The following is a 15,353-nucleotide window of genomic DNA, read 5'->3' as shown; positions in this document are numbered from 1 at the left end:
TTTTTTTTATGGGAAAAGGGGGGTGATTCAAACTTTTAATAGGGGAGGAGTTAAATGATCTTTATTCACTTTTTTTTGCAGTGTTATAGCTCCCATAGGGACCTATAACACTGTACACACTGATCTTTATCATTGATCACTGGTTTCTCATAGGAAACCAGTAATCGATGATTCTGCCGCTTGACTGCTCATGCCTGGATCTCAGGCACTGAGCAGTCATTCGGCGATCGGACAGCGAGGAGGCAGGTAAGCTGTCCTGTAAGCTGTTCGGGATGCCGCGATTTCGCCGCGGCTATCCCGAACAGCCCACCGAGTTAACCGGCATGGTTTCACTTTCGCTTTTAGCCGCGCGGCTCAGCTCTGAGCGCACAGCTAAAGGGTTAATAGCGCGCAGCGCAGCGATCGGCGCTGCGCGCTATTAGCGGCGGATCCCGGCTTTACTATGACGCCGGGCCCGCCGTGATAGGATGCGGGGTCACGGGAGCAGGACCAAGGACGTACCGGTACGTCCTTGGTCCTTAAGGGGTTAAGAATGCATGGGATAAGCATAAGGCTATCCTTCATATAAGATAGGGCCAGGGGACTATTGAGGTCTATAGGATTCAGAATAATTGGCTGACTAGATGGGCCAAATGGGAGTGAAAAAAATTCTTATTTTGACTTTAGCGATCTAAAAAAAAAGGGATGGAGTTACCTTTTTTAATTACATTTTGAAGGTAACCATTAACAACAAAAAAAATGCAGTAGGGATGGGAAAAATTGTAGCGAACAAATTTTCTATTTTTTAGAACAAAATTATTTTTGAGTACCTGTCAACAAACTAAGCTTTTGATATATTGTTCCTCGTGTAATTATAAGACACTTTGCTATTTACTTGCTGTTAAAATTCTCAACCTTTATATGTTTTTAATGTGATTGAAAAAACAGCCACTAGGTGGCTCTGTTCTGTTCCCTGTGCAAGTCAAACAGTTTGGTCTCCTTACGGCCTGGCAGGAGACCAAACTCAGGAAGTGCGTGTGGGACATTTTTTTTTTTTTTTTTTAAGGGCAGGAGGGGTGTTAGGAGTTCTTAGGGAATATTGTTAGAGTTATTTTAGAAAATATAGTTTGATGACAGGTACTCTTTAAGCAGGGAACAATTTATGTGTAAGAGCAGGGACCTGAAAATGTACCCAGAAATATTATAAATGGATAAGGGGTCCATATCTTTTTAATAGCCCTCCATGTGCTTGCCAGAGGTAGCCTGATTGCCAGTAGGTGCCGAGATGAGATCCTCAGACCCCTTGTGAGACCATATGTTGGTGCGGTTGGCCCTGGGTTCCTCCTAATGAAAGACAATGCTAGACCTCATGTGGCTGGAGTGTGACAGCAGTTCCTGCAAGAGGAAGGCATTGATGCTATGGACTGGCCCGCCTGTTCCCCAGAACTGAATCTGATTGAGCACATCTGGGTCATCATGTCTCGCTCCATCCACCAATGCCACGTTGCACCACAGACTGTCCAGAAGTTGGCAGATGCTTTAGTCCAGGTCTGGGAGGACATCCCTCAGGAGACCATCCACCACCTCATCAGAAGCATGCCCAGGCATTGTAGGGAGGTCATACGGGCACGTAGAGGCCACACACACTACTGAGCCTCATTGTGACTTGTTTTAAGGACATTACATCAAAGTTGGATCAGCCTGTTGTGTGGTTTTCCACTATGATTTTGAGTGTGACTCCATATCCAGACCTCCATGGGTTGATAAATTCCATTGATTCCATAGATTTCCATTAGGGGTCGACCGATTATCGGTATGGCCGATATGATCGGCCGATAATCACGAATTTGGGCATTATCGGTATCGGCAATTACCTTGCCGATAATGCCCCGTCCCCCACCGCACCGCGACCGCAACCCCCCCTACCCACCGCGTCGCACCCCCCACCGTGATGCTGGGCGGCATACCGGTATGGATTTTTGCCCATACCGCTATACTGGTCGGGCCCCTCCCCCACCCTCTGAGTCAATAAAAAAATTAAAGTTACCCGTAATGGGGGTGGTCCGGGCCATCCTTCCTTCCTGTAGTGTCCGGCGGCATTCCGGGTGGAGGGTGAACCGGTCCGGGCTGTCCTTCTTCTCCGGGGTCCTCTTCTCCACTCCGGGCAGGCTCCGGCCTAGTACACTGCATAGACGCCGCTACGCCGTGATGTCAGGTGCATCGCTGCGCACGGGCGTCACTGCGCAGCGGCGTCTATGCAGCGTACTAGGCCGGAGCCTGCCCGGAGTGGAGAAGATGACCGCCGGAGAAGAAGGACAGCCCGGACCGGTTCACTCTTCACCCGGAACGCCCCCGGACACTACAGAAAGGAAGGATGGATGGCCCGGACCTCCCTGACAGGTAGGGGGAGAGAAGCGGGTGGCGGCGGCGGCCTATGGCCCGCAAAAGCAACTGCAGATCATTGATTTAAAGCGCCCGCTTTAAATCAATGATCTGCAGCGGTGTCGCAGGGGGTTAAATAGCCGATAACTTATACCGGAATATTGGTATAAGTTATCGGCTATCGGCCCTAACCTCCACCGATTATCGGTATCGGCCCTAAAAAAACGATATCGGTCGATCCCTAATTTCCATTGATAATTTTTGCGTGATTTTGTTGTCAGCACTATGTAAAGATGAAAGTATTTCATACGATTAGTTCATTCATTCAGATCTAGGATGTGTTCCCTTTATTTTTTTTTGAGCAGTGTATTTAATAACTAGATATCCCTTTTAGGGTTTAGGGTACCGTATCCTGCGAATAGTTGATGTGAAGGAGTGTTCAGTCAATTCATTTACATTAAAATCTGCAGCTTCAAATCCTGTGCATCAAATATGCTCAGGATACTGTACATGTGAATAGACCCTTAACCCCTTAAGGACTCAGCCCATTTTGGCCTTAAAGACTCAGACAATTTAATTTTTACGTTTTCATTTTTTCCTCCTCGCCTTCTAAAAATCATAACTCTTTTATATTTTCATCCACAGACTAGTATGAGGGCTTGTTTTTAGCGCGACCAGTTGTCCTTTGTAATGACATAACTCATTATATCATAAAATGTATGGCGCAACCAAAAAACACTATTTTTGTGGGGAAATTAAAACGAAAAACGCAATTTTGCTAATTTTGGAAGGTTTCTTTTTCACACCGTACAATTTATGGTAAAAATGACGTGTGTTCTTTATTCTGAGGGTCAATACGATTAAAATGATACCCATTATTACATACTTTTATATTATTGTTGCGCTTAAAAAAACATCACAAACTTTTTAACCAAATTAGTATGTTTATAATCTCTTTATTTTGATGACCCCTAACTTTTTTATTTTTCCGTATAAGCGGCGGTATGGGGGCTCATTTTTTGCGCCATGATCTGTACTTTTTTTTGATACCACATTTGCATATAAAAAACTTTTAATACATTTTTTATATTTTTTTTTAATAAAATGTATTAAAAAAAGTAGGAATTTTGGACTTTTTTTTCTTTTTTCGTTCACGCCGTTAACCGTACGGGATCATTAACATTTTATTTTAATAGTTCGGACATTTACGCACGCGGCGATACCAAATAGGTCTATAAAAAAAATTTTACGCTTTTTGGGGGTAAAATAGGAAAAAACGGACGTTTTACTTTTTTATTGGGGGAGGGGATTTTTCACTTTTTTTTTACTTTTACTTTTACATTTTTTTTTTACACTTGAATAGTCCCCATAGGGGACTATTCATAGCAATACCATGATTGCTAATACTGATCTGTTCTATGTATAGGACATAGAACAGATCAGTATTATCGGTCATCTCCTGCTCTGGTCTGCTCGATCACAGACCAGAGCAGGAGACGCCGGGAGCCGCACGGAGGAAGGAGAGGGGACCTCCGTGCGGCGTTACGAATGATCGGATGCCCGCAGCAGCGCTGCGGGCGATCCGATCATTCATTCAAATCGCGCACTGCCGCAGATGCCGGGATCTGTATTGGCCCCGGTACCTGAGGGGTTAATGGCGGACGCCCACGAGATCGCGGGCGTCGGCCATTGCCGGCGGGTCCCTGGCTGCGATCAGCAGCCGGGATCAGCCGCGCATGACACGGGCATCGGAGCGGTTATGCTTAGGATGTAAATGTACGTCCTGGTGCGTTAAGTACCACCGCACCAGGACGTACATTTACATCCTGCGTCCTTAAGGGGTTAAAGGGGTTTTCCAGGCATTTACACAGTATAGGCCATCAACAGCTACAGACAACAGCTAGTCAGTAATGAAGTACACAGACGCGTGCTTCTCCTGACTAGAGGAGGACAGGATTGGTGGGGGTGTGAACATGTGTCAACATCTCTTTGACATATTAAAGTTTTTTCACATGACAGGGACACTTTAATATATTGTATTAAAGTTGTGTTTAACACATTCTAGGATATAGTACACAGAACAACCATAGACAGATGGAGTGTTTTCTAACAGCTGGACCATTCAAAACAGTACAACACAAAACGTGGTGTGAATTTAGCCTTAGGTTGTCAGATCAACAGCTCAAAGTGCATGAACTCTGACCATTTTGTTTTGGTCATAAATATGTTAAAAGGAGGCAACATTAAACTTTCAGCCCACATCTCCAGGTCATCCACAGTGCAGTGGTCAGCAGGCAGAGACAATGAGCTCTGTAGACAGCACCCCAGGGTAAAAAGAAAAAATAATAAACTGAAGTTTTTGGTTGCCCAATTTAGGAAATCTTTGTGGAAGCAGTGATTTTACTGTCAAACTGTCATGTGTATTGTACAGCTGAATATTTTGTAAGGGTGCGTTCAAACGTTCATTTTGTTTCAAACTCACAGCAGATATCCCGCACAGCAAATTTGCAACGATTTTCTACGATGCGGAAAATCCGTTTCAGACCCCATTGAAGTCCGCAGATTTTCAACAGCCGAGATTCTGCTACTGAAAATCTGCTGTGGACAGCCCACCCCCTTTTAAACTCCGCTCCTTGTTTAAAACAAAATCCGCTTATGTGAACGCACCCTTAGTCCACACATACAGGATCTGCTGCATATTTTCTGCAACTGACTTTGCTACCCATAGAAGTTAATGGGTAGCAAATTCAGCAGCACAAATTATTAGCAGATTCTGTACGTGTGAATGTACCCTTATACTGATTTATTTGCCTTAAATTGTTTGCTATTTTGTATTTGCCCCACCATCCGCAATATCTACTAAGAGAGTTCCATAGTGTCCATATCATTTTTCTCATGCATTTTTTTATCTACGTTTTTATGTTATTATGTCTATCCAATAAAGACAGTTTTTTTGTTGTTTGGTGCCTTCTATATTTGGGGTCACTTATTGATTTGGCCCTGCAACTTACTGGCGGGATCAAATTTTACATTGAAAGTGTGAACTGAGCAGCAGACTCCTTTTGAGATCAATGGGAGTCCGCTGCAAGTGAAATATGCACAGAATTTCCACATGGAAATTCCTCAGGCTGGGTTTACATATATCCAGCTCAGTAAACCCAGCTAAACTCGCTGCAACTGATGCCACAACTGATGACAAAAGTGCATTAGTTGTCATCTGTTCTTTAGGAATCAGCATTCATTAATTGGGCAGGCCGGACAAGGGAACGAAGCAAGATGCTTTTGCCTGTCCATGCGGTCCGTTCCACTGTCCAGCGTCCAACTTGACACACTGGATGAATGCAAACTGTCTTATAGGCATTGAACAATCCAGGGTGTACAGGTACACCTCAGCCAGCAAGGGCGTACCTGTACCCATTGTCATCTATGGGAAGGAAAAACACAACAAAGTAAGTGGAAAAAAATGCCATAACTAGAACATGCTGTGTTTTGGAAAAGCTGACAAAAAATGTCACTCAAAAAACGCAGAAAACCAAAGGAGCGGCTCCAAGTTACCATCTGTAAACAAGATTTTTGCAGGAAGAAAACAAACTACATGTCTTCTATAGCATAAAAAAAAACGCATATGTCAAACCTCTTTGAATTAACCTTAAGGGAGCGTTCCCACCTGGCGTATACGCAGTGTATTTCACGCTGGGCAAAATTTATGGCAGCAGCGGGAAGTAGCTGCAAATTCCTCGCTCACTATACACACAGAGCTTTCCAGCGGCAGCCCTATGTGTGCAGTGAGTTTTGGAGGTGGGGCCATGTGCCGACATGACTGTGACACACGTCTCCGCCTCCAAAACTTACTACACACATAGGGCTGCCGCCGGAAAGCTCTGTGTGTATAGTGAGCGAGGAATACACAGCGTATTTCCCGCTGCTGCCGTAAATGTTGTGCAGCGTGAAATACGCTGTGTATACGCCAGGTGGGAACGAACCCTTAGGCTGTGTTCACATGCCAGAATTTCCATGCAAATTTCTGCATGTGAATTTCACACTGACATTAAGCAGCAGCAGAGTCCCATCGATTTCAATGGGATTTTTGCTGCGCTGTGCACACAGTAGAATTTCTGCACAGGGAACATCTGGAGCGGAAATTCAAATTCCGGTGTCCGCAGAAAGAATGGACATGTCTATTCTGTCTGTGGACTCCGCACGGAATGCACTGCAGTCTATGCGATGGCACATTCATGAGCAGTCCTAGTGCCAGCATGTCATGCCAGCGCCTGCAGAATATCCGCACAGAGAATTTCCACGTGGACATTCTGACATGTGAACATAGCCTTAGGGTACGACCTGTGGCACATGGCACTGACTCTGTGCAGAAAATTCAGTTTTTTTTGTTTGTTTTTTTTTTTATAGGAGCAGCAACATGGATAAGAAAGAAATCTCACACAATACAGAAACAAGTAATAAAAAAGGATATTGGGGAAAAAACTAACCTGCCCTGGCTGCCAATCACAGAAGTAGAGGGCGATGGAAGAGACTCTTCAGACTGGCAAATTAAAGCATTTTTTTTATTTATTTTTTTTTGGATTGGGGCCACGGACAAGCTAATTACAGGTACCTTTAGATTATGTCCACCTGAAATATTAGACGCGTCATTAGGACCACTCCGAAATGTGCCTTTTATATAGATGGCAATGCATTTCCAAGCAAATTTCTGCGGCCGATATTTCCACCATGGAAATTCGGCCGTGCAAATGGTGCAGCAGAATCCCAATGGAGACAATTCAGAGCTGAATTTTTCCTACGGATTCCGCTTGGAATTTTCGATGTGCGAACATAGCCTTACTTTCATTGTTACCAGTGCTACAAAACAGTGCTAGCAGTTCTATAAAGGATTTCTAGCTGAAGAATTCCTTTCAAATACAATTTATTATTAACTTCTGCATTAAGTCCACAGTGAAAAATTTGTAAGAATTTTCCTGCAGTGGCTTTTTCCCATGCAGATAATTTGCCGCTTTTCCTCCACGTGTGGCCGCACCCTACACCTGAGAACGGCTAAGTTCATGGAAAATCTGTGTGCGGACATTCCCGACAGCATACCTTGAAAGCCAGCAATGCATTTCCGTGCAGAGTTTACAGAAAGAATAGACACGTCTATTCTTTCTGTTGAATTTCCGGATAATTCCGGCACGGAAATTCTTCTAAGTCAACATGCAGAAAAATCCCATGGAAATCAATGGACTCTGCTGCTGCAGAATTCTGCACGGAAATTCCATTGTGTGAACACAGACAAAAATGACTTAGTCCCAAGTAATGAAGCCATAATCTCACAGCTACTTGAAGCACTTTCACTCCTCCTATACTTGGCTTACTCATTCCACGCATTTCATTGGCTTCAGGCTTACATAGGGAGCACGTAGGCTTATTTTCCATTGTATATTATGTACATCTGCATTTTGTCAATCACACTGAAACAATGCCAAGTCTTTATGTGGATATTCATTTAGCGCCACTTTTAATATCATATTAGGTTACTTTATTATTTTAAAAAAACTAAGTTATTAAAAAAAAATCCTTACTAACTAAACATATTATGGATGAAAATATCAGTCGAACTGTTGGTTATGACAACTTAATTCAGTGTTGCAAAACTACAAATTCCAGTATGCCCAGACAGCCAAAGGCATGCTGGGAGTTGTAGTCTTGCAACATCTGGAGGCACACTGATTGGGATTAGTATGGGTCAGTAAACCTGTGTTTGGGCAGGGAGTTGAGCATATTATGCACATGTGAAATACCTAGTAGTGTTACAGGTACAATCATATGATTGTTAACCCCATCAATACAGCACAGGAATATCACGAATCTAGGAATGTACTTCCTGAACAAGGCCACCTTTGTAACACATACCAGACCAGCTGCACAGCCATTCCCTTTTATGCAGCAAGGTCACATGGTGAAACGGCACGCACACTTGTATCCCATCCCTACATTCATGTTATCAATGGGGGTCCCTGCAGACAGACCCTCCAAGTCCATAGTAGTTTGTACCCATCCGAATAAGCAAGGTATATATATCGTATGCCATACTGTTACAGTGACTTCTTAAAGCGGTGTCACCACTACTATTCCAGACCATGGGAGACCAGAGCAGCATAGCTCTAAGACTACATTCACACTACGAAATTTCTGACCTAAGAAATTCCGCTAGGAGAATCTGATGCAGCAGCCTTCCATTGTCTTCAATGGGATTCTGCCGCACTGTGCATAATTCAAATTCCGAATTCCGCCTAAAGAGCGATCAGGTTCACTATTTTGTCAGAATCCGCTCGGAAATGCCTTGCCGTCTATGGAGACGTAGCATGTCTGAGAAGTCCTAATGCCAACTGATTCAGTTGGCGACTGCTGTGTATGGAATGTCTTCAGGTGGATATTCCGTAGGTATATAAGTAGGTGATATCGGCATCTCCTCCAGCTTTTCCTATAGGACTAATATACAGTGGTCCCTCAAGTTACAATATTAATTAGTTCCAGGATGACCATTGTATGTTGAAACCATTGTATGTTGAGACCATAACTCTATGGATACCTGGTAATTGGTTCTGAAGCCACCAAAATGTCATCCAAAAATAGGAAAAAGTGAGAATTAAAGAAAAATAAGTAGATAACTAATACAGATAAAGCAAATCCTTACATATAAAAGAAAGAGCTGCTGTAAATCACTGTCTATTTCAGTATTTCCCAACCAGGGTGCCACCAGCTGTTTCAAAACGACAACTCCCAGCATGCCCGGGCATGCTGGGAGTTGTAGTTTTGCAACAGCTGGAGGCACCCTGGTTGGGAAACGCTGGTCTATGTAGAGGACAGGAGCTTCTTCAGGGTCCTGTACAGTACACACAGTGTCTTAAAAAAAATGGAGACGCCCTCACCTGGTGTCCAATGGAGCAGCTAACCCTGGTACAGGTAAAGAGTAGTACAGAACATGTAATACCTCCCTATACTGTAGGGGGCGCTACCAGATAGGCAGTTAGTGCATGCACTTCAGTAATCCAGGTGTTTTACCAGTGAATGCCCATTCTGATTGGTCGGTTCTTTTGGCCATTGACACGTTTCACAGATCTGGATTGTCTGTACATTGTATGTTGAGTCTGGTTTGAAGTTACAATGGTCCAGAATAGACCATTGTATGTTGAAACTATTGTATGTTGAGGGATCACCGTACAGCTAGGTCAAGGATCTGATTCCTTGTGCAGAAATAAATGTATACAATATTATAAGAAATATCCTAGTAGGGAGTAGGGTTGCCACCCAGCCGGTATTATACCAGCACAGCTTGTATTTTAATACTTCTGCTCGTAATTTTGTAGAAAAAATATGCAAAAAAACTGTATTTTTTTTTTTTAGGAAAGAGCCCCCGGCCACTGCAGACAGAATCACATGATGCGCCCTTAGCCCCCGGCCACTGCAGACAGAATCACATGATGCGCCCTTAGCCCCACTGCCCTGGCCCTGCAAAAGAGTATTGCAGGATAATTGGTTATGGCATGGGAAATCAGTGGGGGGGGGGGGGGGGGATGAATCAATTGAAATGGTTATGGCACAAAGGGATCAGTGGAAAGGGGGGATGAATCAATTGAAATGGTTATGATTAGTGATGAGCGGCATATGCCATATTCAAATTTGTGATATTTTGTGAATATATAGATGAATATTTGTCCTATATTCGCGAAATTCACATATTTGCAGTTATTTTCTATCTATATTATCTATCTATCCATCTATCTATCTCCTCATATTCTTTAGTAACAATATTCATGAATATGAGGATATTCGCGAATAGTCGCATATTCTCATATTTGCGAAAATTCTCTCTCGAATCTAATACAGTGAATAGTATAGGAGCCTTCTTTAGACCACAAACTGGAAGCAGGGAGGGATTAGATCACCGTGATGTGTTCTGTGGGGAAAAAAAAGATAAAACGAATATTCATAATTGCGAATATATAGTGCTATATCCATGAATATGTGAAATTCGCAATAAATATTCGAATTGCGAATATTCGCGCTCAACACTAGTTATGATATGGGGTTCGGGGGGGGGGATCAATTGAAATGAGTAAGAGTATGGCACGGGGAAATCAACTGGAATGATCATGGCACAGGGGGATTAATGTGATGTCATGCATATATAATTAATTATGCAAATTAGAAAGGCAGGTATTTTGGGGTAAGAAAGGTGGCAATCCTAGTAGGTGTGGATGGAGGTGGCCTGTTACCAGTGACAGCTGGGCTCTATGGTGGCAGTAATAGAGCCTACAGCCCAGCACTACATCAGGCCATGGTCTAGGTAAGTAGGCATGACCTTGGTGACAGGTGAGAAGATGGACAAGTCCTGCCCTGCAGCTTCATAGCTGGTAGGTTCCCTTCACAAGTGAACTATGTGATCGTGCAGGGGATTGTATCTGCCTCCACTGCCTGAACTGTAGATCCCCCCTCCCACTGTCACCCAGCTGTACCTGTCTTCTTCTGGATGTTCAGCCTCAGCAAGTCTCCGCTGGACAAGTGCTTGAGAGCGAAATGTTTCACGATCCTGTCGGAGATCGTGCCCTTCCCTGAGCCCGGGGGCCCCATGATCACCGCCCGGAACAGCATGCGGGACACCATGCTGCACAATATCGTGCTTGTAGCTGCAGGGATCGGTCCGAAAAGTTACTGGGAGTTATGGAACCCGGTGGCCTGTGCGATCAGCCCGCAGATCCCGCACGATCAGTCATGGGGCGCGTGCACAATACTAAGTGTCGTAAGGGAAAAATAAAAGACTAAAAACTTGTAACAGAAAGTACAGCAGCTGGTGAAGCCCGGGCTGCGATCTGTCCCCCTCCAGCAGTCACTTATTCCTCCCCCTGTGCTCTGCCCTCCTCCCTGGGTCTCTGGTGACGACATCACTGCTGGAGGAGGAGCAGCAGCTCCATAGACCAAGCCAGTGTTTCCCAACTAGGGTGCCTCCAGCTGTTGCAAAACTACAACTCCCAGCATGCCCAGACAGCCGAAGGCTGTCTGGGCATGCTGGGAGTTGTAGTTTTGCAACAGCTGGAGGCGCCCTGGTTGGGAAACACTGAACCAGGCACAAGCCGTGTGGACATGGCCCTTATATGTGCGTCTTCCCGGTGAATATGGCGTATTCTCTAGTATATAGCTACCGGTCCAGCCCCCCCGGCCTGTAGACTCACAGGGGGAGATTTATCAAAACCTGTGCAGAGGAAAACTTGCCCAGTTGCCCATAGCAACCAATCAGATTGCTTCTTTCATTATTCACAGGCCTTCCTAAAAAATGAAAGAAGCGATCTGATTGGTTGCTATGGGCAACTGGGCAACTCTTCCTCTAGACAGGTTTTGATAAATCTCCCCCACAGTTTGGATTCTTTATGTGTGATGTCTGCCTAAGGGTGCGTTCCCACAGGGCATATACGCAGCATATTTGACGCTGCGCAAAATTTACGGCAGCAGCGGGAAATACGCTGCATATTCCTTGCTCACTATACACACAGGGCTTTCCGGCAGCAGTCCTATGCGTGTAGTGAGTTTTGGAGGTGGGGCGTGTGCCGGCGTGACTTTGACGGGCGGCTCCGCCTCCAAAACTTACTACATGCATAGGACTGCTGCCGGAAAGCCCTGTGTGTATAGTGAGCAAGGAATACGCAGCGTATTTCCCGCTGCTGCCGTAAATTTTGCGCAGCGTCAAATATGCGGCGTATACGCCCTGTGGGAACGCACACTAATTGTTAGATAAGTGTATCAAATACAAGCGCCCTCTTGAGGAAGCATACAAATGGGGGAGATGTATCAAAACCTGTGCAGAGGAAGACTTGCCCAGTTGCCCATAGCAACCAATCAGATCGCTTCTTTCATTTTTAGGAAGGCCTGTGAAAAATTAAAGAAGCAATCTGATTGGTTGCTATGGGCATTTGGACAACTTTTCCTCTGCACAGGTTTTGATAAATCTCCCCATAAAGCTTTACTTCACAGATCACATGATCTAATAAACATTCACTCGCCTCTATTGAGGGGATTTCTCAAAACCTGTGCAAAGGGAGGTATGTGTGACTAGGCAGGTATGTGTTTTTTATTTTTATTGTGCTCCCAGCAAAATATTAACCCCTTAAGGACACGGTGTTTGACCGTTTTTGCATTTTCGTTTGCACCAAAAAATTCATATGATGGCTTGTTTTTTGCGCCTCCAATTCTACTTTGTAATGACGTCAGTGATTTTACCCAAAAATCTACAGCGAAATGAAAAAAAAAAATCATTGTGAGAAAAAACTGAAACAAAATGCCATTTTGTAACTTTTGGGGGCTTCCGTTTCTACACTGTACATTTTTCGGTAAAAATGAAATTTTCTCTTTATTCTGTAGGTCCATACGATTAAAATGATACCCAACTTATATAGGTTTGATTTTGTCGTACTTCTGGAAAAAATCATAACTACATGCAGGAAAATTAATATGTTTAAAATTGTCATTTCTGACCCCTATAACTTTTTTATTCTTCCGCGTATGGGGCGGTATGAGGGCTAATTTTTTGCATTGATAGGACTTATTGATCGCTTTTTATTCATTTTTTTCATGATATAAAAAGTGACCAAAAATGCACTATTTTGGACTTTGGAATTTATTTGCGCGTACGCCATTGACCTTGCAGTTTAACCCCTTAAGGACGAGCGCCGTAAATGTACGGCGCTGCTGAGAAGTACTTAGCGCACAGCGCCTTACATTTACAGAGCAGTTTTCCTTGATCACTGCATCTCCGGACACGTGATCGGAACGGGATGACTGCTGATATCTATCAGCAGTCATCCCGGAATATCGCCCAGGGGGGTCCTGAGACCCCCCCATGTCAGCGATCGTGGCAAATCATCAGTCAATTCAGACCGGCGATTTACGCTATTCCGGGCCAGATCGGGTCTCTGGTGACCCGGAATAAAAGGGTGAACGGGGCTGTCCGAGACAGCCCCATTCACCCATACCCAGCAGGAGTGAGGTGGCATGGGTGAACGACCGATCAATCACGGACCTGCTGGGCGGTGATCGGAGCGGAGAATGGCGCCGGCGGGGGTCTCCTACCTTGCCCTGGTCCGGCGGGGTCCCCTCAAGATCGGTGGCGGCAAGAGGAGCAGCAGGATCGGTCCCTTGGCAGGATACAGCGCAGTGGTCCCGGGCGGCAGGATACACAGCAGGTGGTGAGTCCTGTTCACTTCCTGCTGTTGCTTAGCAACAACTCGCAGCATGCACAGCCAAAGGGCATGCTGGGAGTTGTAGTTTTGCAACAGCTGGAGTTCCAACTACAACTCCCAGCATGCCCTTTGGTAGTCTGTGCATGCTGGGTGTTGTAGTTTTGCAACAGCTGGAGGCACATTTTTTCTATGAAAAAGTATGCATTCAGCTGTTGCATAACTACAACTCCCAGCATGCACAGATTACCAAAGGGCATGCTGGGAGTTTTAGCAGTGTGTCTCCAGCTGTTGCAAAACTACAACTCTCAGCATGCCCTTAGACTGTCAATGCATGCTGATTGTTGCAGTTTTGCAACAGCTGGAGACACTTTGGTTGTGAAACCGAGTTGGTTACCTAACTTAGTGTTTCACAACCAGTGTGCCTCCAGCTTTTGCAAAAAATACAACTCCCAGCATGCACTGAGAGACTGTACATGCTGGGAGTTGTAGTTTTGCAACAGCTGAAGGCACACTGGTTGCGAAACACTGAGTTAAGTAACAAACGCTCAGTGTTTCGCAACCAATGTGCCTCCAGCCGTTGGATAACTACAACTCCCAGCATGTAGGGTCTGTCAGTGCATGCTGGGAGTTCTAGTTTTGCAACAGCTGGAAGGTTTGCCCCCCCCCCCCCCCCCCCATGTGAATGTACGGGGTATATTCACACGGGCGGGTTATAGCAAGTTTTCTGCTGCAAGTTTGAGATGCTGCAAATTTTCCACCGCGGCTCAAACTCCCAGCTCAAACTCACTGTAAACCCAACCGTGTGAATGTACCCTAAAAACACTACACTACACAAAATAAAAAGTAAAACACTACATATACACATACCCCTACACAGTCCCCCCCCCCCCCCAATAAAAAAAAAAAATGTCTTGTACGGCACTGTTTCCAAAACAGAGCCTCCAGCTGTTGAAAAACAACAACTCCCAGTATTGCCGGACAGCCACTGACTGTCCAGGCATGCTGGGAGTTTTGCAACAGCTGCAGACACCCTGTTTGGGAAACACTGCCGTGGGGTATTTTTGTGGCAGATTCAAATCCCCAATTTTGGCCTCAAATGCCCATGGCGCTCGCTCACTTCGGAGCCCTATCGTATTTCAAGGAAACAGTTTAGGGCCACATATGGGGTATCTCTGTACTCGGGAGAAATTGTGTTACAAATTTTGGGGGGCTTTTTCTCCTTTTACCCATTATGAAAAGGTAAAGTTGGGGTCTACACCAGCATGTTAGTGTAAAAAAAAAATTATTTTTTACACTGACATGCTGGTGTTGCCCCATACTTTTAATTTTCACAAGCGGTAAAAGGAAAAAAAAGATATGTGGGCGTAAAGGGATCTGCGGACAAACAACAAGGCTCAGGAGTGAGTGCGCACTATGTAAGTTTGAGGTCTAAATTGGTGATTTGCACAAGAGTGGCTGATTTTACAGCGGTTCTGACGTAAACGCAAAACAATAAATACCCAGATGTGACCCTATTTTGGAAACGACACCCCTCACGGAATGTAACAAGGGGTATAGTGAGCCTTAACACCCCACAGGTGTTTGACAAATTTTCGTTAAAGTTGGATGTGAAAATGAAAAAAAAAAAATGTATTCACTAAAATGCTGGTGTTACCCTACATTTTATTTTCACAAGGGAGAATAGGAATAAAGCCCCTCAAAATTTGGAGCCTCATTTCTTCTGAGTAAGAACATACCGCATATGTGGATGTAAAGTGCTCTGCGGGC

The 15,353-nt window shown here is 44.6% G+C and overlaps 1 protein-coding gene across 1 annotated transcript in view; it reads right to left on the bottom strand.

Moving 5' to 3' along the window:
• Positions 1-11,242, bottom strand: part of AK3 (adenylate kinase 3) — a 32,953-nt gene extending 21,711 nt beyond the window's left edge. The window contains exon 1 of the mRNA XM_056522250.1: positions 10,872-11,242. Coding sequence (XP_056378225.1) covers positions 10,872-11,019 — 148 coding nt within the window. The 5' untranslated portion in view covers positions 11,020-11,242. The remainder of the gene's footprint in view (positions 1-10,871) is intronic.
• Positions 11,243-15,353: the final 4,111 nt, after the last annotated feature.

This window comes from Hyla sarda, chromosome 1 (genome assembly GCF_029499605.1).
Source record: "Hyla sarda isolate aHylSar1 chromosome 1, aHylSar1.hap1, whole genome shotgun sequence".
Lineage (NCBI taxonomy): Eukaryota > Metazoa > Chordata > Amphibia > Anura > Hylidae > Hyla > Hyla sarda.
The sequence above is the reverse complement of the archived record's forward strand: the minus strand, read 5'-3'. Positions and strand labels throughout refer to the sequence as shown.